The sequence below is a fragment of the Botryllus schlosseri genome, chromosome 6, assembly GCF_051294905.1.
Source record: "Botryllus schlosseri isolate E-star chromosome 6, Bs_hap1, whole genome shotgun sequence".
NCBI classification, from domain to species: Eukaryota; Metazoa; Chordata; class Ascidiacea; order Stolidobranchia; family Styelidae; genus Botryllus; species Botryllus schlosseri.
Genome location: NC_137241.1, coordinates 17,353,573 through 17,381,169, shown reverse-complemented (window position 1 = coordinate 17,381,169; position 27,597 = coordinate 17,353,573). Strand labels below are relative to the sequence as shown.

At 40.4% G+C, this 27,597-nt stretch overlaps 1 protein-coding gene and 1 pseudogene across 1 annotated transcript; both read right to left on the bottom strand.

The window, feature by feature from the left end:
• Positions 1 to 1,920: 1,920 nt before the first annotated feature.
• Positions 1,921 to 8,909, bottom strand: LOC145441259 (uncharacterized). Its single transcript, XM_080319079.1, has one exon. The coding sequence runs from the start codon at positions 7,817 to 7,819 to the stop codon at positions 4,172 to 4,174; it is 3,648 nt and encodes a 1,215-aa protein (XP_080175205.1). The 5' UTR covers positions 7,820 to 8,909; the 3' UTR covers positions 1,921 to 4,171.
• Positions 8,910 to 16,767: 7,858 nt separating this feature from the next.
• LOC145441258 (uncharacterized) lies at positions 16,768 to 21,432 on the bottom strand (annotated as a pseudogene).
• Positions 21,433 to 27,597: the final 6,165 nt, after the last annotated feature.

The window sequence follows — 27,597 nt, the reverse complement described above, 5'->3', positions numbered from 1 at the left end:
TTAAAACACATGTTTTAAACAAAGTGTTTTGAAACACCGTTTGTTTTAAATGCAACCCTAATCCCAGTTATGCAGGGCATACCGACGTCTCTCATCCGAGATTCAAAATTTTTACTGATTACATAGTCGCCATTCCCAAAATCTCATCCATAGAGACATCAATTGCATTCCTCAACAGCCCAGTGTTCGAATATCCGGTACTTGACATTGACTGTTCCAGGGTGTCAGAAATGGGGCTGATTGCAATTGGGAATGAGATGCGCCACAATGAATAAAATTAATGAAATGAAAAAGCATTTCTGGTACTTCACATATGCGTTGATACTAGAGCTTTTTGTGTGCTCGAAACTGCGCGAGCTTCAGGGAAACCAAATGGTAACCCACTGAGCTCGTAAAGTATATTGTTGTGTTGACACCATTGTCAGAATGAAGAAAAGCGCTGTGTCATCAGCAGTATATACGCACGCACAACTTCGATGTTGTCAGCCAACAACTGCTAATGTTTCTCCATTCTTGGCAAGCTACTTAGTAAGGACCGACACTTTCTACCCGAGAATGTAGGAAAGTATCTCTCGTTGCACTACAACAGATTTTAATTATTTCTACCATAATTCGTGATGTAACTACTGGAATTCTTCATAGGGTCAAATTTCGTTAAAATCAAGTTTTTTCATGAAACAATTTGTCAGTTTTGGAGTCAAAAAAGTTTTTTCAGGCCGAACTACTTCGTATTTGTACGGACAGGCAGTTCGAACCAGAAAGGAATAAAAGTAGTACAATTCTAACATTATGTGGGAAACCACCTAATACGTTAGGTCAAAATTTGGTCAAAATTAAGTTTTTTACATAAAAAAAATGTCGTAAATATAACGATTATAAATAAACTCACCACTCACCATACATCCACAATTTTCCAAATAGCTCCGTGGCCCACCTCAAAATGCTCCTGTGGACCACAGGTTTAAACCCCTGTTCTAGAACATTCTGAAAAGCTTCTTAGACGGATTGCTAAGTAGGCCTACTCCAAATCGTTCTTGAAATCGGCGGTTTCGACCACCCAATTATCGATGAGACATCATTGCAGTGATTATAAACCTATTCTATTGGACTCTCGATTTGAGCTTCAAATGAGACCTGGATAGTTGGAAGTCATGCTCTTTCTGCTTTAAGTCACAGGTCACAGCCTGACGCCTGATGTTTGGATAACATATATTGGGAGCTAGCAATAAGAACACATTTACATGATTTTATTTGAGAAATTACAGATATATGAATGTCACTTACAGGGAGTACTCGTACTGACTTCCAGCTGGGATGAAAGACATGGTATTAAAAATTGAAAACAAAATCCTATCATTCTAGCAGATGTCATATACGACCATGGCAAACAGATTGAAGATGATCGTCATGGAATGCACGTTGTAGACTCGTATAGACCTCTTCATAGGCTCCGATACTTATATCATTGGAATATGCCTCTTCATGACTCCGCGACAACGTAGAAATAATACTGTGACAATTGTAGGTGAAATTTTTTTTAAGTTGTAAAATTATGCCATAAATGTGTAAATGCTTTCCAAAAAACATGTTGTGTGAGCCTACGGACAATTCCCACCAGATATAGCCGACGTATGTCGATATGGGATGGTTGGAACCCTCAAAATAGTCGGTTCAACAGCAATAGTGCGTAGATATTTCGTAAAAGGAGCTATATTTACCCTATATTTTCAATTGTCAATGTCAATGTCACAATTGACTATTCGTGACGTCATGGCTTTTAAAAAATCATAAAAACAATAAAAAACATGTTTTAAACTAGGGCCTTGTTTTAAACATGTTTGTTTTGAATTGATTTTTGTTTTAATTGCAACCCTATATACGTCGTTCGCTGTTGTACAAGGTGTATTCAATCTGAAATCGTAATCATCGCTATCCATAGATGTTCATTGGCATGCAATATAGAGTTTTCTAACATATCTACTTCTACCATAACGAACAGAATTCTCAGCCAGCGTGACTTATGGTACACATGTGTATAAACACCTGTACGACGAGTATATGATGAATTATTAGGAACTTAATTCACGGCAGTGAAGTACAGTGACATTTAAAATGAAAATGGAATGTACGATTTCATTCCTTGATTGTGTCTGTCCTGAGATTTCTACAGAGTTCGGACTTTGAAATAACGTGTAGTGTGTTGCCTATGAATTATATTAAGCTAAAAGTGCCATGAGCGACAAGGTCGTTGTGAGAGTATAATAAACAAAACAAATTTTTGTTGCTGGATTACTGGTCAAAGAGGGCGTTATGTGAAAAAGGTTTAGGAAACACTGATGTAGTGCATTGGTAACATCGCATGGTTACAAGGTACAACATGTAGTTACACTGTTATTAATGGTAAACAAGATTCAACTTGCAAATTTATACAAAAAAGTACTCTATATTTAAAAAAAGATTAAAGAAATTAAATGCAAGCATGTCATTGTGATGACCTTTATTACACTGACTAACCAATGCTTTCATTAACTGAAAACGAGCAATATACGCAATACAGCTATGCCAGCAACTAAGCTACCGAGAAACAACAAATTTGGAGCGACACAATATATAGAGAGACAGCTAATCAAGGTCGTGGCGAGATAGCATAGTGGTATAATCCACAGCCGCAACACCAAGGGATTGCGAGTTCGAGTCCGACCGAGGTCGACTCCAGAATTCCCATCCAAGTGTTGGAGGTTTATGTAGACTCCTCCTCGCAATCTCATCCGTGTAAGCGGTGCCTTATAAAAGCCCAGAAGTGGGCAGTGCTGCAAGTCGGCAGCTACGAGATAAACATGATAAAAATTGGCCTGGTGTAAATGACCATAGTTGTCGACAAACACCACGAGTACTACAAACAACAACAACAACAACAACAACGACAACAACAACAACAGGTAATCAAGTAATAACACACTATTCACCACAAAGAAAGTGAATGCAAGCGAATTTGGGCCAGTAGAGACCGTGGAAGTATAAATGAAAGAACAAACGCATCAGTCGTGAGAATGCAGAACGCCTTGTATATATGTAGGGCCTACATGTGTGTATGTATGTATATACAACTTCGTCTATGCAGCATCCACTATAAAATTAAAAAGTAACACCAAAGGCAACATTTGATAAATCCACGGGGACGAGCTATTTTAGCAACAGCTCCACAAAAACAAATCGTAACAATGAGATTAAATAGATTTCTATCGTATCGTGGATAAAAACAAGTCGCGAAGAAAGATGACTGACTGAATGCTATATGTTCGGCATGAGAAATCGCATTTCTTCGTCTTTGAGGATCGATTTATAGATTTCGGCAAATTTTCGGTCTATGAATTTTGGCAGCCTTTTTCTACACGTAGTTTCGAAAAATATTGAATTTTTGTGCGATGTTCACTTGTATTCGAACATGATAATACGTAATACCAAATCAACTTGGGATCAAAATTTAAACTTGGATTGAAAGCTGATGTCTGGGATAGATGTGAAATAATATTCAATCCGCCCATCTCCGATAGCTCAGCAGCAATTAAAAAAAATACAGTCCCTTGTGTTGTGGTGAACTGAAATGTCTACGGATTGAGGACAAAAAGAACAAGAAAATAGCAATATACGGTGTCTTAGAATTGTGTAAAACATATTCATACACATACAAAATAGAGTGGAAACCAGCCATGTACCAAAAAATTGCTTCAGTTGCTCAATGCTCATAGTCAGTTCGTCTTCGCGGCATTTAGGATTCAGGTTTCTTAACTCTCACGCCAACGCTAACAAAGCTATAAAATGTTAGCCATCGTGACCAAATGACGGAAAACAAAATCGGAAAATCTATGGGAATGTAGGCAAATCAAATGCGCAGATCAAATCCACTAAAGTGCTTATTAAACTAAGAATTGAACTTCTAAATTGCGCACGCATATTATGGCCTCGCGAAATCGTCTCTCAAACCCCTTGCCACGAGATCTGTGGCGAGTGGCTGGGGTAGCATTACCAGATCCCAGATAATTCATTTAGTTGCCGCTCGGAGCCTGGAAGATTACAAACACGATTGTCCAAACTTACAAATGGATATTCATAATATCAGCATTATCCATTTCTAGTATTTTTAATGTGATTTATATGCTTTTCTGAAACCTTATGATCTATGTACGTAACTATATTCGCGGGCTTCGCCGTACGCTACCTCCACTGTATATAATAACAACAGCATGCAACGCCGTAGCAATCGATGCCGTAATTTTCGTGTATGGATCAGCTGCCAACTCAATACACAGCAGCTTCTAAACTCAAAAACGGATGCGTCCACTGCAAGATTGTATACTGCCACGAGAAAATCATTTCCCTGTTCGTAGAGTCGTGACACCCCTGGCAACATCTTGTAATGATTACCCGGGGCTTTATGAGTTGACAGATGCCACAGAGAAGCCTGTACGAGAGATAATTCCCTACACTTTCGCAAATGAGGAAAGGGCCGCTTTCGTTTTCTTTCAATCATGATGGTTAGCACGCACATGAGAAAAAACTTTGTCTTCGTCTCACTACAAGCGCAATTGACACGTTGAAGCATCTTCCAAACCTTTTTGGCACTTTCGCGAAATTCAAAATTTGTGTAATCTGATACAGCAGCTTTAAATGAATCATTAACGGCAAAACTTGAACAGAGAAAAATACTTTCGCATATGGCTTTTTGCTTTATAATCAGTGTTCGATTTATTAACGAACTTGCGAAGAAATCCTTGAGACAAGCGTAAATGAATGGCTGGAGTAGAATACTCTTCATCGTACCAGCTGAGGTGGAGTTGAACAGTTTTATTAAAACACTGTAGTCACTAACTCTGATATTTTCGCACATTGTCATAACCGCAATACCCTCGGTAGTTTTAACCGTCATGTCCACGTATTCGCTTGGCACTTCCTTGTAACCGAGATCTGTATCCATGATATATTCAATCAGCATCAGCATATCGCTGTACGATGCCGACGAGAATATCTGCAACGCGTGATGATATTTGACCTCCACTTCCTTCATAACCAGAGGCCTTGTGTACTCGTATTTTGCGAAAGTGAAATTGGCATGTCTTCCGGTATTCCGAATTATGCCATAGTCATATTTATAATGTGCTGACGAGTTGATACTCTTCCCAAAATCATTCAAAGGTTTACTATCGTTTGCCCGCCGTTTGTCCGCCATATTGACGATCGATCGGAAGAATTCCAAAGAATCGAAACCTCGATTGCTATCAATCAAAATAATGCAGATAGTCGACAATATCTTCCAATATTGGAGTGGATTAAGACGATGTGTGAGTGAATTGACTTGCCGTCCAATACCTTTCAAAGTTGAAACTTGACATATCGGGTCGTATATCTTCGGCCCGCATAATATTTTAGCCTTTATCATACCAATGAGATACAATGTTTGTGTGAAATCAGTTAGGTTGCGTCGTTCAGATGCAGCTGCTGCAAAATACTCTACTGCTTCCCTCGGTGAAAGGATCACCAACTTTAATTCAAATTCCCATCCTGCTACTAAATCTAAATAATGATCTGAACATTTCTGTTTATCACAACACAGCTCCAGCACACATTGGTTAAGATATTTGTTTGCCGCGTGGTATTGCCCGTGTCTATATAGGATATCTATCTTACTAATGAAATATTGGATGCCTGCTTCGAACTTGCAAAGTATCTCATATGACCATTCAAAGAGGTCGTTCACAATAGGCTCTAAATTTGGGGTGAAATCACGTAAATTCGGAAACGGGTTGGCGCCTCTATCCAGTGCTATTGAGCAGTCATGTAGCACCACGATTTGTACGGTTATGAATTGGCAAGCCGTCGCCGGGAGTATTTTCTTAGTCTCGTATTGATGTAAAAGATTCTTTATTTCTCCAAGGATATCAAAAATCAAAGATCCGTGGTCTTCGCGATATGACTTCTCGTAAATACAACGCTCGTCGTATCGAATGTCAGAATCTCTTCTGGGGAAACGCAAATTCATACAATCTTCTCTCGATACGTGCGACCTGTACATTAGATCTTTGACTCCAATTTCAAGAAAATAGGTGGCGATCTCAAGATGTACCATACGTTTCGTTCCCATTATTCTGCTCAGATCCTTGAGTTCGATGTTATTCCGTTGTCCGTTTCTAGTCTGATAGAAACGCATGCGAATATCCAAAGCTATTGCCACTGCATGCGATAATTCATCATATATGCTTGCGTCAATAACATTTTGACGCTTCAAGTCATCGAGAATACTAAAGCTGTTCTGTTGGGTTAAATGGAAGTGATTTGCAAGAACGTGTAGAAGGACAGTTATTGGTCGATAGTACTTCTTTTTGACATCAATATAATAACTTCTATGAAATTCCGCACTTTTACCAAATCTAAGCAGGTCATATTGCTGCTCGCGTAGAATGTCTCCGTGCATGGTTTGTTTGTTATTTTGGCATTGTGCAAGAAAACAATCATAGACATCTTCATTACCATAAACGTAGCAGGTGGTACCAAGGACGTCGTGCAGCATGTATCCATTTTTCAATTGTTCGCTTGATGTCATGTATTTCGCCATGTTAGATGCGGTCTGGATGAGTTCAACAGCATTATTTTTATTTTTGGTTGGTCTCTGTCTTCCTATAGGAGTTTTGCATGCGTGCGGCATCATTCCATCAAATGATAATCCGCATGGAGTGTACTCGTCTCTAAACCATTTCTCACTTTCGTACGAGGAGTAATGATCACAAAGATATCTGATATCAACATTAGGAACGATTGTTTCTCCTAATCCGATGACAACAAGGCATGAGAGAATGGAGAACCATCTGAAGTACTCTCGGATATCCTCCGCAACGACCACCTTGTCATCCAAAATAATTACATGTTCGAAATCTGACGACAGCGTTACTTCATCTCTAGCTAATGAACCGAGACCAGCAATGGCGAATTCACAGGGGGGCTTCCCCATAATTTCCCGGCATCTTTCTAAAATTTTTACCATGATGCGTCGATAATTTTTCGAATTATTTTCGGTTATTTTCTTAATCTCGGAGCATTCAGATTTTCCCGTTGATTCAAAATCTTGATCGTTTGCACATCGCAATTTCTTCACACGACCCAAACTCGCCTGTTCCGAAGCTCTTAACTTTAGAATCTCCTGCTTCATTTCGTGGCAGAATTGAATCATGTTACAGTCGTCACCTTTGAATTTTATCAGCTCATAAATCTTTTTAAGTAAATCGTGGAAGTTTTCTGTTGCTTTCATTTTATCGTAACATTTGCCAACGATCTCAAACCTAACAATCGCTGCATTCAAAAGCACTGCCGCCCTGATGAAATCCAATTTTTGATTCATGGCCGAGCGTACTTCGGTCGTTGCCATGGTGATGTGCAACTGCCCCAATCTCTGAAATTGTCTCCCCGTTTCGTACAGGTTTTTCTTTATTTCTCTTCCATAATTGTCACAATGATATCGAATCTGTTCACAAATATTCTTTAACTTATCGTCGAGACACGTTCTGTCAACTAAACAACTATCGGACAAAAATTGAGTGTTCTGTTGATCGCTTGAGTTCAGGATTGGCCTCTCATCCATATATCTTTGAAATGCTTCGGACGATTTCACAGCGGAGATGTACTCCTCTGAGATATTCATAGACTTCATTATCGATTCGATGTCTTTACCACGAATCAGTAAAGCACGGTGTTCCATTAAATCATCGAAAAGTTTATCGCATCTGCGAATATCCTCATATCTCTCTTTTATTCTTTGGAAGAACGACATGGTAAATTGTCAGGGCTTCTGATAGAAATATGTATTATTCTGAAAACAAGATCACTCTTAGAAATGTCAATTCCTTTGGTGCTTGTAGTCTTATGAGGGTCTGTGCGTTGCGAAAATGACAAGCTTCAGCAGTTGAATTAGGGTTGCATTTAAAACAAAAATCGATTTAAAAAAAACGTCTTTAAAACAAGACCCTTGTCTAAAACATGTTTTTCAATTCTTTTTCGCCATGATGTCACGAATATTTAATTGTGACGTCAAAGTGGATTGACATCGACAATTGAAAATATAGGGTAAATATGGCTCCTTCGACGAAAAGGGCTTCCGACCACTGTCATAAAGAGACCAAAAATATCTTTAACCAGAACTACATCATTATGCAGCATTTTTACGGTTGGCGGTCATCATCATCAGAACACCCATTCCGCACCAATGACCTATACCTACATTCAAAATCTGTTGAGCCGACGACGATTTCGAGGGTTCCAGCCACCCCACATCGTATACGTCGACTATTCTTGGTGTAAATCGTCCGTAGGCTCATACTACATGGGTTTTCGGACGTACTTACACAATTATGGCATAATTAGACAACGTTTGAAAGAAAAAAAACAATTTTTTTTTCTCAAAAGGGCATTTGTTTAAAACCAATTTTCCCACAAAATGTTTTGTATTCATTGGCGCGGCATACGACGGATGAGCCGTAATCAAACGTTAAACAAGCATATTCAATTCATGAGTGCTCTGCTCAAGCATCGGATGGGAGAAACGCACTTGGCTAATTACCAGTGCCACCACATGAATTGCTAGTATATGCTAGGTATAAACTGCCCAAATCGTGCTATTCTAGAAGATGGCATCATACTGTGTGAAATTTGAAGTAGGCTACTATATTAAAACGAAATCCTTCATATGATTTCTGCAGCTGCATGTCAGACAGAAGCGAGTATTTATTTACGCAGTCGTGCTAAGTTAACAGGACCGTAACTGCCGTACCCAAACCCCCAATTGAGCGGGGGCGATCTCGAAGGGGCCTAAAATTATTTCGTGAATTAACATAAATTACAGAGTATTTTTCGAAAATTTATGCAACGGTTTCAAAATTTTTTTCGTGCTATGCGCGATTTCAAGTTGCCTAATATCTATTGGGTACTCTTCCCCCTAGAAAAAATACGCAAGATTTATAGTAACGGGCATATCGGCGTTGGCCATAACCGCTCCGCGACTCACCAAGACATAAAAAGTTTCAGGCCATGTAACATGCAACTCCAAGAAGTGTGCAAGAACGATCGGCAGCGAGAACACCTTGGTCGAAAAGGACTACCCTTACGCTGACCGAGAACTTCGTTATATAGACAAAATACATATAGGTTTAATTGTACATAGGCGCCCAAATGACTGGTGCCGAATGTTCTTGGCAATCTGAGCCTCACAGGACAAATGCCATCCCGCAGGGAAAAATGCCAATGAAGAAATACCAATTTGAAATCGTGTGCGTCTTATAGTTTCCTTTAGTATATACATTTGGGCGATTCCATATTTTTTGATATAGCAGACAGGAGGTCACGAAATAACATGTAACGAAAGTCATAACAACGGGTCCGCCCAGGCGGAATATGTTTAATTATTGTTTACATGCCCTACAGTTTCCTAGACACCTCACTCAGCTCTACCGGTAAATCTGATTACGTGAGCAGAGAGAGAATAAAAATTGATAGCAATATATATGCAATTCCCGATCATATTGACCGAGACCATCATTAATTATAAAAATTGTTCGCTTTTCGCATGTTTATGCGATAAAAGCTTTCTCATTAAACGGACATCCAGTGCAAATGATAAGTAGCGGTAAACAGCATACAGCCTTCGATCACATCTACTTTTTGAGAATACTTCCTTAGCTTGTTTCTTTATTTCTACTCAGACCTGCATTTGTACGTTTGTACTTTTGCCCTTTAGTTTTGACGTGACTCGGAAATCACTACTTTTACTTGTAATCGGGTAGAAATTTACGACGTTATGATCTACCCGCACTTGGAAAATAGCAAATCAGGCTACCATTCACGTTAAAAATTTAGAGCAGATGTTCCCAAGCTTTGTCTTCGCGGATCCCTTTTGGAACGTCACGGATCATCAAAAATTGTGATGTAGTGTAGACCAGTGCTCTTCAACCTTTTTCGACGTGGTACACCCGTTTAACGTTTGCTCAAAACTCGTACACCCCTGTTCATTAGGGGTCTTCAAAAATGACTTTTTTTTCTCAAATCGTACTGGTTGCTTGATAAAACTGTTAGGTTACCTAGCTTAAGCCAACACACTAAATTTAGTTCAATTTCAACTAGTAGCCGCATTGCTACGGGAGAAGAAATTTTCTATTTATTATGTAAAAAATAAATAACGAAAAATTTGAAATTTTTCTGTTCACCCCATGAAAGTATTAGGTTGTCTGTAAAAACGATGTTTTTCAAATTTGGTCCAATTCCAACCAGTAGAAGCGGAATTATTGCCGTAAAAAATTTGGATTTGAATAAAATAATATTTGTCTATTCGCAGCCAGTTAGGCCACCCGCCACGCAAATTGGAATTTATTTCGTGTCAGCCCAAAAACAGCATGACATTACGAACGATAATCAACCTAAATGTAACAGTACTGGGGAGAGAGTATGTAAAGCTACTGCTACAGAAGCGGTAATTCAGATCAGCGATGATAGCAGGCGCACCAGCCTACTGCGTAACAGGCCTGCCCCACACCACACACAGTCGATAGTAGCACATGGGCTGAAAGAGATGTCAGTAACCTAAGATCGTATGCCGCTATACACAGTCTATTGTCGCTAATTTGAATCACTAATAACAAAATACTAAATTGCAAATATATGGCGAAATATTGGACATAAAATTGGCATTTTAAAACAAAAGGGTTTCGATTTCAACATCGAAGCTGTTTCGACCCTGGCTGGCTACGTCACTTCATTTATGTGCATTGCGGTATTTATGAACGTCGGGTAGGAAGTACCGATCCAAGAAGTCTGAGCTATCGCGGCGGTTTCCTCAATAATCACTAAAAGACAAATGACTAGCTGAGCACATGTTTGTTCACAGCATACTTTCCAACACCAAACGGAAACATTGATCTATTTCCGACGGCTAAATGAATAGGAGAAATATTTACTTATGACATCACAACCGGTACTGACCCATAAACCTGCCTTTGTGATGGCTAGCCATCGGCTCATTGTAATTCGGATCTGGTACACCCCTGTACACCCCATCCGAGTGGTACACCCTTTGCAAATTCTGGTACACCCTAGGGTGTACGACAACCCCGGTTGAAGAGCACTGGTGTAGACAACATTGTCTGAATGAAACAACACTGTGTGTCACCACTCACCAGCAGTGTACGCACAACTTCAGTGTTGCAAGCCGACAACTGCTGCTGTTGAATGTTCTCCCTCCATTCTTGGCAAGCTACTTAGTATGGACAATTGGACATACACTATCTATCCAAGAACGTAGGAAAGTATCTTTCGTTTTACTACAACAGATTTTAATTATTTCTACCATAATGCGTGTGGTAACTACAGAGATAGACTCTTTGCAAGTAGATTACTTTACTACTAGTCAGAACCGTAACTGCTGCCGCGCCCCAAACCCCGATTTAATGTTCCCTAAGCAAAAATACTTATGATTTATAGAAATGGGAATTTCGTCGGCGGACATTATACATCGCTACGTCGCACCAAGACATATGAAGTTTTAGGTCGTGTTATATGGGCGACTCCGAGAAGTGTGCCAGAACGATCGCCAGCGAGAAAATCTTGGCCGAAGAGGACTGTCCATATTTTTACCGAGAACTTCGATGTATACACTACTAATATAGCCTATGCTTAAATGTCCATAGGTGCCTAAATGGCTGGCGCAGAATGTTCCTGTCCTGGCAATCTGAACCCCAGAAGACAAATGCAATTCCGCAGAGGAAAAGATTTTTCCGGTGAAAAAATACCAATTTGAAATCGTATGCGTCTTTTAGTTTTGTACGTTTGGGTGATTTCAATATCTTTTGGCATAGCAGATAGGAGGTCACGAAATAACATATATAACGATGTCATTATACCAACGGAACCTCCCGAATATGTTTAATTATTATTTACGGGCCCCACATTTTCCAAGACAACTCCTCAGTCAGCTCTATACCGGTAAATCTGATTACGCGGGAAAAGAGGGGATGAAAAAATTTATAGCAATATATATATGCAATTCCCGATATTATTGACCGAAGTTTGGCTTATCACCCTGTGGGGGCCCAAGGCCAACGTTTTGGGTAGAGGCCTGAGGAAGTGATGTTACGGCGATGCTATACTAGTCAACGTCAACGTAAGCTATAAGCTCCGATCACTTCGTTTGTGGTCAATTTATTTGTGATAAAACAATGGCAGTGCAGTAAAACGCACAATCATCGAATGAATGAATGAAGATTGGTCGCCCTCGCACTCGCAAGTCACACCAGCCTTTTGAGAACAACCCGAACATGTTTAAGATACGGCGATTTTTTTCGATATCATTACTTGTTGACTTGAGATTGACTTGCAAATTTTGCTCTGAGTCACAAGTCAATCCACATTTCTGAAAAGTCGAGACCAATCAAGTGACTCGAGTCAAGTCAAGTCATGTGAAAAATGTTACAAGAGTCTTGACTCGAGTCAAGTCATGACTCGAGTCATCCAAACACTGCCTACCACCTCGTTATATTGACCGGAACAGAGGCCGATAACTCGAAAGTGTTGAGAGCCACTATTTTGGCTTGATCACAAGTTAATAGTACCGAGATCAGTTTGGCACAGGCAAATTTTGGTGTGCTAATTTGGCATGGAATCTTTTGAAATCGGGTTCATGGTGTTTACTCTTGTCTATTGTCAGAATTTCATATTTGAGAATTCTCTCATCAATAGCCATAACCTTCAATGCCATCAAACTATCCGTTGGGATTGCCAGCATTCTGATTTCTCTCTTTAATATTTTGTGATATCACGATAAGGGGCAAAGGGGGGGGGGCGTGTCTAGAAAAGTTTGATAACCACTATCATAGCGTGTTTCAGAGACCCGCGTGCCATATAAGGTTAAAACGCAGAATACCACTAACTTTTTTTAAATATTTGATTTTTGAATTCTTTTGATGGAAAAATCGACTCTAAAATGGTTCTAAAATGGATTACCATTACAATCTTCTCAAATACTTTTAACCGCAATCGATTTCATTCCAGAAAAATCAAAGTGACCGTATATGAATTCGATTATAATTATTATTGTGCATATCCAGAGGTGATCAGTAACGAAGTACTTCTACTTTTTTGAAATACTCTCGAGTAGTTTTCCGCTACTTTGGTACTTACTCAAGTAGATCTAATTTCCCGCTATTTCTACTTATACTTCGTAATATTTTGTGATCTACTTATTACTTACGTTTTGCTATTTTCAGTTTATCAAGTAGAAGTAGTGTAATCCAGCAATCAGAAAGAGGAATTTCGAGGATGTTTTCACGTAGCATTATACATTTAATTTTCATAAAAGTTGAGTAAAGCTCAGAATTTTTGTCGCACTTCGCGCACAGAGACTAATATGATTTCTTGGAACGTATCGGTGAATATCATTTAGGGAGCGGTTTGCGTGGTTCCGTTCACACCGCATTGTCGCCCATATAACATATGTTATTGCAGTTAGTATATGGTCCATCATAGCGTTTGCAACTACCGTTTCGCAATCTAGCATTTACCTGTCATATCGTAATATATACAAAAGTCATGAAATATATTTTCGGCTTTTTCGAAGTAGTATTTATATTTCTCTTTCAATTCTCAGTATCAGACTTTGAGTTCTAATTAGTTTTAGTTCCTTTATCTGGAGACCATACATGTTGAAGTATAAAAGAAAGTGTAGCAATGCCTCTAATATCCGAAAAGAAAGTCACACTATATGGCATCTTTACGATCAGCCATATTTTTTATTAACGTTTACTAATCGCGCAAAGTGTTAACACCGCATCCGACACAACTTATCCATATTGCACTTCGACCAAACTACGGTCCTTATAATATGGAGGAGGACGCAATATCATGATATTTTCTCAATCGGGGCGTTCGAGTAAACAGAGGATTAGTATGGCATCCCTATATCAACGCTATCATTTTCATCCCATGATGCGGACGAATGCTTATGCTGTCGACAATTTATACCTTCTGGGATGCATCAATATGAATCGAGCTCTGCACCTTTTGCATAGCTCAATTTGCAGCTTTTGGCAGTTTATGCGTACGAATTTCGATAGTTTTCACAACTACTTACTTACTTGAGTAGATTTAAAGTCAGTCAATTCTACTTCCACTTCAAGTAGTTTTAGGCTGCTTTTAAAATGGCTACTTCTACTCGTACTTGAGTAGATTTTTTCTTTGTTACTTCTACTTCTACTTGAGTAGCATTCTTGACTACTTTGATCACCTCTGTATATCTAATTGATTATTTCTAATAAGACTATGACTCAACGTTACACTAAGACGTATTAAACATATGTGAACATAGAACAGTCGGATTTGTAAATTGCACTGATCATTACAAGTAGCCTATTAGCTATGTTGGTGGTCATTGCACCGTGACTAACGAAGAATATATTATATATTTATATCCGATTTTACTTTTGCATGTAATCGCAATCGACTACTGCGATATTCTGCCTGTCACCGCTAAACTTTTCTAACTAAGCGTAACAACATTTTGCTGACACTTCACTACTCTTCCAGGCACGATAATTACGCCAATGTTGAGTCGAATAAAGAGTTTGTATTTGATATGTCTCGAGACACGTTGTAATACTGAATGCTTCTCATTCTCCAGAAAATCGGAAACAGTGACAAGCTGTGTTTCCTTCTTATCCCTGCTCAATCAAATAGTTTCTAAATAACTGAATACCGTATTTCCCGGTCACAAAAAATATATACATATAAGCCACAAACGAATGTCTTGAAGCGGTTCCGCGATACATATTACCGGTACATCACCTGTCAATTTGCCATAACTGTAAGCTGTCTCGAACGATTGTAACACAGAACAGTCACGCAACACGCAGGCAGTCAAGCAGCAAAAAGCAGAAGTGACACGGATCAATAGTAGGAGAAACGCCACTCAAGAACTTCCTCTTTCTAGCCGCTCTATGAGTGTACGCAATCAAACACCCGGTCATACAGTAATCGGCTACAGCGTCTCAGCGTATCGCCCTCCATTTTTATAAAGTCCTACCTACACTGGGGGTAATCAAAAATGACTTTTTTCTCAAATCATACCAGCTACTTGATAAAATTGTTAGGTTCCCTAATTTAAGCCTGCACACCAAATTTGGTTCGACTCCAGCCAGTAGCCGGATTGCTACAGGAGAAGAAAGTTTCGATTTGTTGTATAAAAATAAATAATAAAAAAATGGAAGATTTCTGTTCACCCCATAAATGTGTTACGTTGTCTACAGGAACGATGTTCACCAAATTTGGTTCAATTCCAACCAGTGGAAGCGGAGTTATTGTCGTCGAAAAATTTTGATTTGAATAAAATAGTATTTACGGTGAGCACAACTATAATAAATAATTAAAGAATCAGTCACCGTAAATTGGAATTGAACCAAATTTGGTGTGTAGGCTTAAATTAGGTAAACTAACAATTTTATCAATTGGCCAGTATGATTTGAGAAAGAGGTCATTTTTGAATACCCCTAGTGTAGGTAGAACTGTATAAAAATGGAGGGCGATACGCTGTAGCCGATTACTGTATGACCGGACGTTTGATTGCGTAATTGTACTGGCCAAGTTCCACTTAACCATGGTACAGATATTGCGGCGTCATCGCCCATCGTGCCCAGATTGGGTAGGAAACGCACAGCTGAGTACAATAGACGAGTGGCGCCGTGGCGGTATAGTGTGAAACAAAAGCTCGAATTCGATATGTGCTTTCCTAAAAGATCAGGTAATAGGCCAGATTATGTCTGGGGTTGCAAGCGACCATGACATTCGAAACACAACCAAATCAGTAATAACTCAAGCGAGAAATCAGTTGTGGTTACCCGATTTTCAAAATCCCCTCGACGATTTTTATTGTTGGGCAACGACGTAGGAAACTAGTTTAAGGCAATCCTCGGAAATGAAATTACGTCACATTGCTATATGACATTGTCATCACGGTAAGCAATCCACAAAACTACGAAAGTTATATAGAATGGTAAAATGCCTTCTCCGTCTACATGGTCGGTGTTTGATTTTGGTCCGAGTGAGGTTCTGTGACTTCTGTCATAAAGCCAGATTAAGTTTGCTTTAGTATCAAGTATAGGATATATTATAGCAAGCAAAGGTATTGCGCAGCACTTTCGTCATCGTAAATCATGTCAGGATCAAATGAGAAAAGGTAGGATTATATAACTATTCAACATATTAGGCCTATACAACAGAGGTTCTTAACCTTTTCTTCTCCCGCGCCCCCTTGTCGCTGTTGCCAGGTGTTTTCGTGCAGCGCATTGTGTTCATAGTACGTCGGGTGGTAGTGGGAAATGGGCACGGTAGCACAAGGTGCTTTGTCCGACTCCGAAACGCCTCTTTTCTCGATATTGTCGAAATGAGGAATAGTATTCCAATCTAGTAGGCGTAGTCGGCTTGTCCACGGTCATAGGCGCGAGACTTTAATCGACTCTCAGCCATAGCACGTTTATCTGGGTAAGGCGATTTTACCCCGTCTCATCAGACTCACCACCGTAAAATTTCATGAACACCATCATGGATTATAAGCCAGCCTAATAATCGGCAATTGGCATACAGCTTTCGGATCATATCGATGGTACGATCTATTAAGATGAATCTAGTACCACATATTTTTCAGCTTATGATCATATAATCTGCAGCTTCACAACTATCGAATCCATATTTCCGATATTTCAATTATATATATTCAATTTTTCACGTCATTGTAACGTGCATTTCAGTGGTAACACTGTACAATGTCCAAGCGTACTTTTATAAAAATGAATTCGCGGTTTCGCGACAATGTCTGTTCATTGTTCAGTGCTACACGCCACATATTCGATTCAACTACTATAAAAAGTCAAGTATATCACTCTGGCATTGAATACCGTTTCTTTCGGTGCTGCATAAAGTCAAATAAAAACGATATGCATTTATGTAATGCTATAACACCGCCAAGCTGATGTAAATCTGGCAAAAGATGAAGTCGCCACGTCAACTTCGTACTCTTATTAGCTTATTAGGGCGGTGGTTCTTAGCCCGGGGAGAACTTACGCTAATCTGAAAGCCCGCGGTAGCCCCAAATTTCATTTCATAAAAACAAACAGCTACCGCACTAAGGTGCACAAAATGCATCAACAGAGTATTTATATCTATTTATTATTGCAAATTAGTGTGTTCTCTCTCCGATGCGTTGAGTGTGAGTCTTGACTTCCCGCAAGGCACCCTTAACACTGGCTCGGGAAACCCTTGGCGTTCCCGGGAACACCAGTCAAGAACCACTGCATTAGCTTGATCTGATGCGTTTGCATTTCCAATAGGAAAGACAGGAGAACGATGGAAAATGAAACAACTGGCAACACCAAGGCGCTGGTTTGAGAGCCACTGTCATATTCTATTGCAACAATTCCTTTGTATTACGTGGTGTTGTGATCGAAATCATTTGAAGTTCTTGCGCGATATACGATATTCACTGATTATGCCATGTATATTGAAACGAGGACAATATACTGAGCAACAGACCTTTTTGTGTTTTATGCATCCATGTTATGTTGATGCATTAAGCATTAACTGATATTTGATAGCTTCGCCGTACGCTACCTCCGCCACGTGAAGTAATAAGAGCGAGCAGTGGTCCAGCAATGCATTTCTCACTTTCCCAGTATGTAGAAGTTTCCAACTAAGTGCCGCAGAACCTCTCCAATCGAAAAAGGAAGCATCCACGGCCAGATTATACACCGCAGCGAGCGCACTATTTTGTCGGTAGTAGAATCTCGACACAATCTGATTCTCCCTGAAAAGTTTGGCCTTATCGATATTTCCTTGCGTGTCCCACAAATAGGCGTGTTTGGCGGCGAATTCCCTGCATTTTCGTAAATGTGGAAGGGGACATTCCCGTTTTCTTTCGATCATGATCGCGAGTAGGCACATGAGAAAAAACTTCGTCTGTAAGTTTCTACCGGTACAGTCACCACGATGAAGTATTCTCCATACGAGTTTGATGCTTTCGTTGAATCTGAAATTGACGAAATCCAACACAGCAGCTCTGAATTAATTCCCCACGAGAAAGCTTGAATTGCAGAATATTCCTTTACACACTTCATTTTGTTTCGTAACCATCGTTCGTTTGATCAACAATCGCGATGAAAGTTGTTTCAAACAAGGATAAATGAATGACTGGAATAATACCGTCTTCTTGATTTCAATAGGTGCGGAGTCGCACAGTTTTTCAAATAAGCAGTGATCAGAAGCTCTGATATTTTCACACAAAGCCAACAAGGCTATGCATTTGGTGTGTTTTATCATGGATCGCGTGCATTCCAGTGGGCGCAATTTTGGACAAGTAAGTAATTCATTCATGCTATATTCAATAAGCATCACCATGTCGTCGTAACTTTCCGCAGAGAATATTTGCCACGCATGATAATAATTCACAATGACTTCTTGCACAATCAATGGCCCCGCGTATCGTGATTTTGTGAAGGTAAAGTTGGAATGTTTGCCGATATTCCGTTGAATTCCGAAGGAATATTTGTAGTGTTCTGCGGTGTGACTTTGGCGTCCAGTAATCTTTACATGTATTTTACTCGGAGTTGTCGGTTTTTTTGTATCTCGACTGATAATTGGCTGCTGCTTAGCGTTTGCAACGCTGGTGCCACCTTGAATTGAAAGCATAATACGAGCTATATGGCTCAATAGTTTTCGGACTTGGCTAGGTTGGAAAATGCCACTATTTAGTTGAATCTTGTTCATGATCGTTCGCATTAAAGAAGGAATATCTTCAGATTTATTTCTTTCACATAACATTTCCGCCTCTAACTTGCCGATATGATGCATTGCCTGCACGAACTTTGTTGAATTGCGCGATTTAGAAAATGCTGCACTGAAGTATTTCTGCGCTTCGCGCGATGATAAGCTCTTCATCTTCACTGCGACTTCCCATTCTGCTATAGAATCCAGATCTGAATCGGGAACTTTTTGCTTCGTCAAACTCATCGCTATGCATTCGTCAAGATATTTGTTTGCTTCGTCATATCGTTGATGCGAATACAGGCTACCTACTCTGCACAGTAAAATTGAAATGCAAGGTTCGAACTTAGATAGCACATTGCAGCACCAGTCTACTGGGTCTCTCATGACGCCTACGGACATGGAATCAAGGACACACGGGGAATTGACGGTGCTCAAAAGCCAATTTGACAAGCAGATAAACAACGCACTGATTTGCATTGTTAAACATCGATAAGCTGTAGTTGAGTCTATTTTGTTTGTCCGGTATTGTTCTAGAAGTTCGGTTATCTTTACCAGTACGTCGAAAATGAGACTCTCGTCGTTTATACGCAATGCGATCTCACACGCATAATTCACTTTATACCAAATATCACAGGTTCGGTATGTGAAGTGTAATGCATCACGCTTTTCTTCCAATATGAACTTTCTGTGCAACAGATCGTTAACTGTACTAATGAGCAAACGGGGGGCTTCTTGGAGATATGCAGCGTGTTTAGCTCCGATCAAGTCTTTCAGATCTTTGCATTTGATGACATTCTTTCGACAATGCCTCGTCTGAGAGCAACGCATGCGAATCTCCAAAGCTACGCCGACCGCGCGTGACAATTCAGCGTATGTTTCGATGTCAATAACGCCTTTGTGCAACAGATCATCAAGGATGGAAAAGCTGCTGCTGAAGTACGACTTGAAGATATTCGCAATTATGTGTAAGAGAACTGATATGGGTCGATATATCGCCTTTTTCACATGAATATTGCCTTCACTACTTTCCAAGAGAATAACGTGTCGAAGCAAGTCACGTTGCTGCTTATAAAGAACTGCACCAGTCTGTGATAGGTTGATTTTGTGACATTGTGCACGAAACGCATCATAGACAGTCATATTGCCATATACGAAACAAGTGGTGCCGAGGATGTCATCCAGTACATATCCATTTTCAGCTGTTCGCTAATTGTCATGTATGTCGCCATATCGCGTGCGGTCTGTATGAGTTCAACCTTGTGCTTCCTATTTTTGGTTAATCTCACCTTCCCGATAGGGCACTTGCAGGCGTGTGACATGATACCATCCAACGATAATCCGCAAGGCGTATACTCATCCTTGAACCAGCATTCACTTTTGTCTAGAGCGTCGGGATCGCACAGATACTTGATATCAACACTGGTAACGATTGTCTCTCTTAATCCGATTACGATGATACAAGAAAGAACTGTGAGCCATCTGAAATATTCTCGAATCTCCTTGGCGATCAAAACCTTGTCATCTAAAATTATTGCATGTTCAAAATCTGAAGACATGGTCACTTCCCCCCTCGCTAACGAACCGAGACCAACAATTTCGAAGTCACATGGGGGGTCTCCCATAACGTCTATGCATTTCCCCAAAACTTTCACCATGATACGTCGATAATTTGTCGAATTTTCTTCGGTCAGCTCTCTAATGAAGGTAACTTGTCCTTTGCCATTAGAGTCCAATTTCGAAGCCCCTGAACATCGTAGTCTCTTAACGCGGTTCAGAATTTCTCTTTCGTGTCTTCTGATGTTTCCCAGTTCGTGCTTCAGTTCCTGGCAAAACTCTATTAGTGTCTGATCGGTTTCACTCGACCCGATTATCCCGTAAATTTGCTTGAATAAGCACTGCAGCTTTTCAGTAGCCGTAACTTGGTCGCAGGAACTATCTGCAATTCCAAATCTAACGATCGCCGCATTGAAAAGCACAGCTGCCCGGATAAAATGCAGTTTTTGATCCGTCGTCGAGCAGACTTCGTTCATTGCCATGGTAACATACAGCTCTCCTAATGCTTGAAAATGTTGCCCTGTTTCGTAGAGATTTTTCTTCATTTCAGCCCTTTATCATTGCAACACGATCTAATCCGTCTGCAAACAATTTTGAGTTCACTGTCGAAAGAAGTCCTTCTGGAAGAGCTATTATCAGACGAAGATCCATCAGTCTCTCTCGTGTTACATGGATTTCCATGATTACCGGTCAGGTCTCGTTTGTCTTCCTCAGAACTGTTAGATGCATCTGGTGAATTGACAGTGGAAATGAAATCCACAGTGGCCCGCAATGATTCCATCGTCGTCTGCGATTGGTGTTCTTGACTCATCACGGCGCCATATTCCATTATATCAGCGACAAGTTCATCGTAACCTCGAATCTTCCTGTATATGTGCGCTATTCTTTGCACCTGCGCCATCGTAAAAGTAGCGTCCAACGGCACGGCGACAGACAGACTACAGCGCTATAACACTACTTCCATCGTTATAACTGAACCTTAAAATAATATAATATAACTTTGGCATACATGATATAACCTGTAGATGCCAGATGCCATCTAATATTAATATTTAATAATTTAATAATAATATTAATATTTATTTATTGTCATTTGTTTTGTGCCATTGAATATAATGTGTATACTCCTTCAGGTGGCGACTGTGTACTAAGGCCTTGCGGCCCCTCGTCGTCATCCTGGTCCGTACCGGATTTTCACTGGTGTGACAAATATAAATGATTGATTGATTGATTGATTGAATATTCGGGATGGCACATCGGTCGATCAACAGGGGTGATGATCAATTGATCATGTTTGTGAACATTTTAAGATGTCAGTGTGTTCCAGCTAATAGGTCATTGAACCCACCGGGTGGGGCCAATTATTCCTTCGAGAAACAATTTTTAAATGTTCAAAAATTATTTTGGGAGACGGATATTTCTGGTTACGTTCCGCTGAGACCAAAGTCACCAAAACTCAGCTGTTCTCGATTGAATGCTTTGGACCCGGGGAGCATTCGCAGTTTTCGGTACATCGGTCACACATCTCCCCTGCTAATACAATCCGGATTCACTTGATTCGTTTGCAGTTAAGGGGCGATCTGAATTTAAGCCTGTAGGCCGGGCGTGGCAAACCCAACTAGGGTCTCTGGTCGGATTCAAACATTTTGATCGCTGCTGTCTGGACTAGTTAAATCAATGTTTCTCAAACGGTGGGGAATTCAATGGTTTCTGGTGGGGAATAGATGCATTTGTTCAAAATTATATACGAGACAGACCACATATTCACGGGGACATATGCGCAATTACCGTTACCAGTTAACTCAGGGGTGGGCAAACTACGGCCCGCGGGCCGCATGCGGCCCGCGACACCGTTCTGTGCGGCCCGCGAGAGTCTAAAGAAACTTTTTTTAAATATTGATAAATACATACTCAATATCGAATTAATGTAGGGACTTGATTAAACTTTTTCTTAGTATATTTCACCATGATAATCTTAAGACAATGGTTCCCAAACTGGGACGCACGCCTCCTTGCGGGTGTGAAGGCATCTGAAGGGGGTGCGAAGCTGAGCTCAACTGTAAAAAATTTTCGCGCTCCGCGCGATTGTAATCCGCTTTATAATTGTTGCTCGGTATTTAGTCAGAATTTCATAGTTACCTGCCATCAAACTATCCGTTAGATTTGCTAGCATCCTGGTTGCGTTTTGTGACATGACGATAAGGGGCCGCGAAATGCTTCAACATCATAAGGGGGGGGCGTGTCTTAAAAAGTTTGAGAACCCCTAATCCAAGGTAAATACTTCGTTTAATTTCTGGCGCGACAGCCCGATCTCAAGGCCGACGCAGTTTGAAAGGTTTCAACTGCTAAATATCACAGAAATCCTAAACGAGATTGACATAATTCGGACCACGAGTGGGATTTCAGATTGGTCACTCTACTTTAATAATCTCAGTTATGTGCTTATAAAAACCGATTCGCGCGTGTCTTAGGTAGATTCGTTCTCGGTATGCGTAGAATTGGGGTATTTATATTTTATCTACACATAGTAGAAGTGTGTTTGAAGCTAGCATGGTTATGATGCTGTCTGCATTTTGTGTCCTGGAACTGAACCAAAAGTGGAATTAGTAAATCTATGAACAGACCGCTGCTCACAGATTTTCCGACTTTCATCTCTATAGTTTTGACAAATTGGTTATTGAGGTCGACCAGCCGATGAAATCTCGACACTATGTTTCTGACGCGAGTACGATACCATCAAAGCAATGTTTGGTTTGTTTTAAATAAGCACATATATCAACCATCAAAGCAATGTTTGGTTTGTTTTAAATAAGCACATATATCAACTCCATGTCCTCACTATATTATCAAATACCAATATTGCGTTTCGGTTTATAATCCCAATTTTATAGAGTATAGTGCGGCCCGCGAATGGATTTAGATGTTGAATGCGGCCCGCGAGCTCAAAAGTTTGCCCACCCCTGAGTTAACTGCTCTGGAATGTATGTATCGAAAATTATAGCGCGTGTTGTTCACAAAACCTCATTGTTAACTGTGGGTGGCCTATGATGGCGTCACAAACGCATCCAGCACGACTAGTTCGACATGAAACATAACGCTTTCACGAAATTTTGAGCGTTACTGGTATCGGTTCACAATACGTTTTATGTTGCAGTTATAGGCGATTTTTTTTGCGTACTGGTGTGGTTGTGCGTCTTGTGTAGTCGAACCAGCAAATGGCTGCTGTGATGACAAGAGTGCTGGGTAGTGGGGAACAGGACCGTAACTGCCGCACCCCAAACCCCCCAATTGTGGGGGGGGCGAGCTCTAAGGGGCTCAAAATTATTTCGTGAATTAACATAAATTAAGGTATTTTTTTGAAATTTATGTCACTTTTTCAATTTTTTTCGCGCCAGGTGCTTGATTTAATTATGCCGAATATCTGATTATTGGGTACACTTTCCCCGCGAAAATACGTAGAATTTATAGAAATGGAGACTTCGGCGTCGGCCATTACTGTGCCACTACACACCATAAGGCATATGAAGTAATAGGCCATATAACATGCAACTCCGAGAAGTGAGCCAGAACGATCAGCAGCGTGACCTTGGCCGAGAAGGAATGCCCTTGTGGTGACGCAAAATCTCGATATATATACAATATACAATACATATATGTTTAATTGGCTAAATGGCTGGCCCCGAATGTTCCTGTCCGATTTGAACCCCACAGGACAAATGCCATCTCGCAGGGAAATATTGTTTGCCAGTAAAGCAATACCAATTTGAAATCGTGTTTGCCCTTTGTCGATTTGATTTCCATGTCATTTGACATAGCAGATAAAGGAGGTCACGAAATAGCATAATGTAACGAAGTCAATAGACCAACGATTCCGCCCGAAGATGTTTAATTCTCATTCAGGGGTCTTACCTTTCCAACACACCTCACTCGGCTCTACCGGTAAATCTGATTACGTGAGCCGAGAGGGGATAAAAAATTGAGAGCAAAATATATGCAATTCCCGATCATATTGGCCGATCAAAAACGAATTATATAAATTTTTCACTCTTCGCGGGTTTAGTCGACGTAAGGCGACGCACTAAACACTAGACCCAATGTAGCTGATAAGTTGCAGGGAAAAGCGTACAGGCTCAGCGGGGCTGAGGGGGTTATGGGGGCCCAAGACCAACGTTTTTTTGGCGGGGCTGTCAAAGAGCTGTTATGGTCCTTGTGGGGAATGAAGGCTCGGAATAAATCTGAAATGGGAATGAAGACCAAAAGGTTGGGAACCACTGAGTTAAATGAATAAAAAATTCTTAATAACGAACGGAACATACTCATAATTATTCAACATCAATCGCCGGGCAGTTGTGATCATGTGATATTTTGAACTGATGTGTAATTTATATGAACGATTTTATGTGATGATTTTACCCGATCACTGCTAACATCCATAATTTCTTGAACATCCAACAGTGGACATTGATGATGAATCGTAAGCCTTCAACGATCAAACGCACATCTTCCGCTGCCGCGGATATGCCAATCTCCAAACACTTGTCCTGGTGGTTTATTAGCACTCAAAACCTTTATTTCCTATAATTTTATTATCTGAATAAGTATTACTTGATAGGGCTACCAAACGTCCTTCTTTAGGAGGATTTATCCTCCTTTTTAAAGATATGTCCTCCCTTCGCCCAAATGTCCTCTTTGACATTTTCACCTCTTTTTAGCCTAAAACCCACAAAAAGTCCACGAAAAACGTCAAATTTTGGCATAAAAGATAGACGACGGGTTACGCGAGAGTGAAATATGAAAAATGACCCTTTTTCATTTTTTTAGTGAACACCACATAACTATATAGGTAAAAAGTTGGTCATTCGGGAGTACAGCCAGAGTTCTTTAGTCAACACAACAAGATTTCCAATAAATATTTCAGAATTACCTGTTCTCAATTTCGGTAAACTGACTTTCATGGTTTGATAAAAGTGCCCTCCTTTCTCGATTTCAAAATATGGTAACCCTTTACTCATGTACCAAGTCGAATGTCTCAAGCGGGTGGCCAATGTTCAAGAGCCTATTGCCAATTCATTACATCAGAGATGCGCGATTTCTGCTGTAAAAGCATGAGGTTCATCGGATAAATGCAACTCCACTTCCATTCCTCTATCGCTGTTCCCCTCAGCAAACGTCTAATTGCGGTTCAACGCAGATCGAGGGCCACTGTTAAAAACCGCCGACTTCCTCTTTCTGTGTGACATTCGCGCGTCTCATACAATACAAACAATAAGTCGCATCTATAGACAATATGTAACTGTAGGATTGAAAATCTATTGTACTCAAATATTAAGCCTTCGTCATAATTACAACCTGATCTACAATCAGTTTCGTCTTGCAACAACGGCTAAGTAATTTGATACCTTCCTCGATCTCGTGCCACTGACTCTTTCCTCATCGGCACGACATTGTACTAGCGATTGTAGCGGACGACTAAAGGGTTCTGGCTCGGGCGATATTGTCGACGAAGTAGTTGCCATTGAAAAGAGCGCGGTTGGTTTCATTCGACATATGCCATTATGACGACGCGACTGGAGCGACATGTTCTTTCATGTTCTTATAACCTTCTGTTGAGCCCACAGAGACCTATTTGCGATCCTCCAAGAATATTCGTAGCCCAGGAGCAATCTGGCACCGCGGGACCCAATATCACTCGTACAGTTTCTTCTTCTGCACGGAAACGGAAGCCCTGATGTCGCTTGATTGAATAAATTATGTCGTAAAATTCATTTGTACGGAAGTCATCATCAGGGATTCCTGGCCTTCAGAAGCACTAGTGATGGTGTGAACGCAGGGTTGTAACCAAGTCACAAGGCTCCGAGTCACAAGTCAATCTCACTTTATAGTTTTGACTCGAGTCAAGTCGAGTCATTTTCAATTCACCACCGAGTCAAGTCCGAGTCCAAGCCATCGAGCAGAGGTTCGAGTCCTAGTCATGGTATTATGACTCGAGTCCAAGTCATTGTGTTGACTGCTCAGTTTCCAGTTAAAGTCTTGGTAAACCCACTTTTATTCCTCTGATTGGTGATATCGAATGGTTTCCATTCATAATATACTAATTTTCCTCACTTTTAACAGTTTCTGGTCGCATTTTCAAGTACTAATACCAATAGACCACATCCCAATAGGGTGGTTACTTTACTATTCTTCGAAATTACAATGAATGTCGGTCTTGGCCGTCTGAGTCTCGAGTCATATGACTTGGTTTGAGTCGTGCGCAATGACTCGAGTCCAAGCCGAATGAATACACAGATTGACTCGAGTCGAGTCGAGTCATTTCCGTATTTTGAAAAAATGACTCAGGTCAAGTCGAGTCATCAGAAAATCGTGACTCGAGTCGAGTCATGACTCGAGTCATCACAACCCTGTGTGAACGTGAGGTTCACGTTCGCGTTCTGTGTGTAAACTTCAGAAATTTAGAGGTTCACGTTCACAAACGAACCTTGGTAGAGGTTCTGCACTGCGAACCTTTTTCATATGTCATAATTCTTACTTCATTATAACATCTTTGGTTAAACTTTATTGCATTTCAACTGCGGGCCACTATATGCATGGCGATGGCAGCAGAAAAAAATCCACACTAAACGAGCATGCACCTTGACAATCTCAAAAATTGTACTTGCTTTGTTACAAAAGTTTGCTAGAATATTTAGTGACTCTCTTCTGTGAGCTTGACCTGCAATCATACAGCATCAAGAGCGAAATACACTGTAGTCAGCGAATGGTGCTTATTGAACCAATCAATGAATTTGTAATCGTTGTCTGATGTAAAAAATCTAGCGGGGGTACGGGTTCAATCTTGATTTCATATGTTTATTGTATCATAAAAACCAAATCCGTGCGATTGGGGTGTTGGCTACTGCTGTATAACTTGTTAATGGGGTAATATCGGTAGCAAGTATAGAAACGCGTCTTACACTCAGCTCAATATCAACGTAGCAATACTAAGACGCCGAATACATTGTCCGGTCTGGCCTAGCCTGTTAAGGCGAAAGCTTATTTTGCATTGCAAGACGTCGTCGAAATTGTTAGCAAAGCGACGGAAGATATTGATTTGATGGAATTATTATTTCATGCGGTTGCCACAGTTGATACATTTGTGGCGGCGTTTAAAACGTCAATATGTAGGACCTACTTCAGCATTGTAGCATTTTGTGGCTCACTGTAATA

Bases quoted from the DNA above. Each gene is read 5' to 3' on its own strand.
- LOC145441259 (XM_080319079.1), bottom strand. From the start codon at position 7,819: ATGTCGTTCTTCCAAAGAATAAAAGAGAGATATGAGGATATTCGCAGA.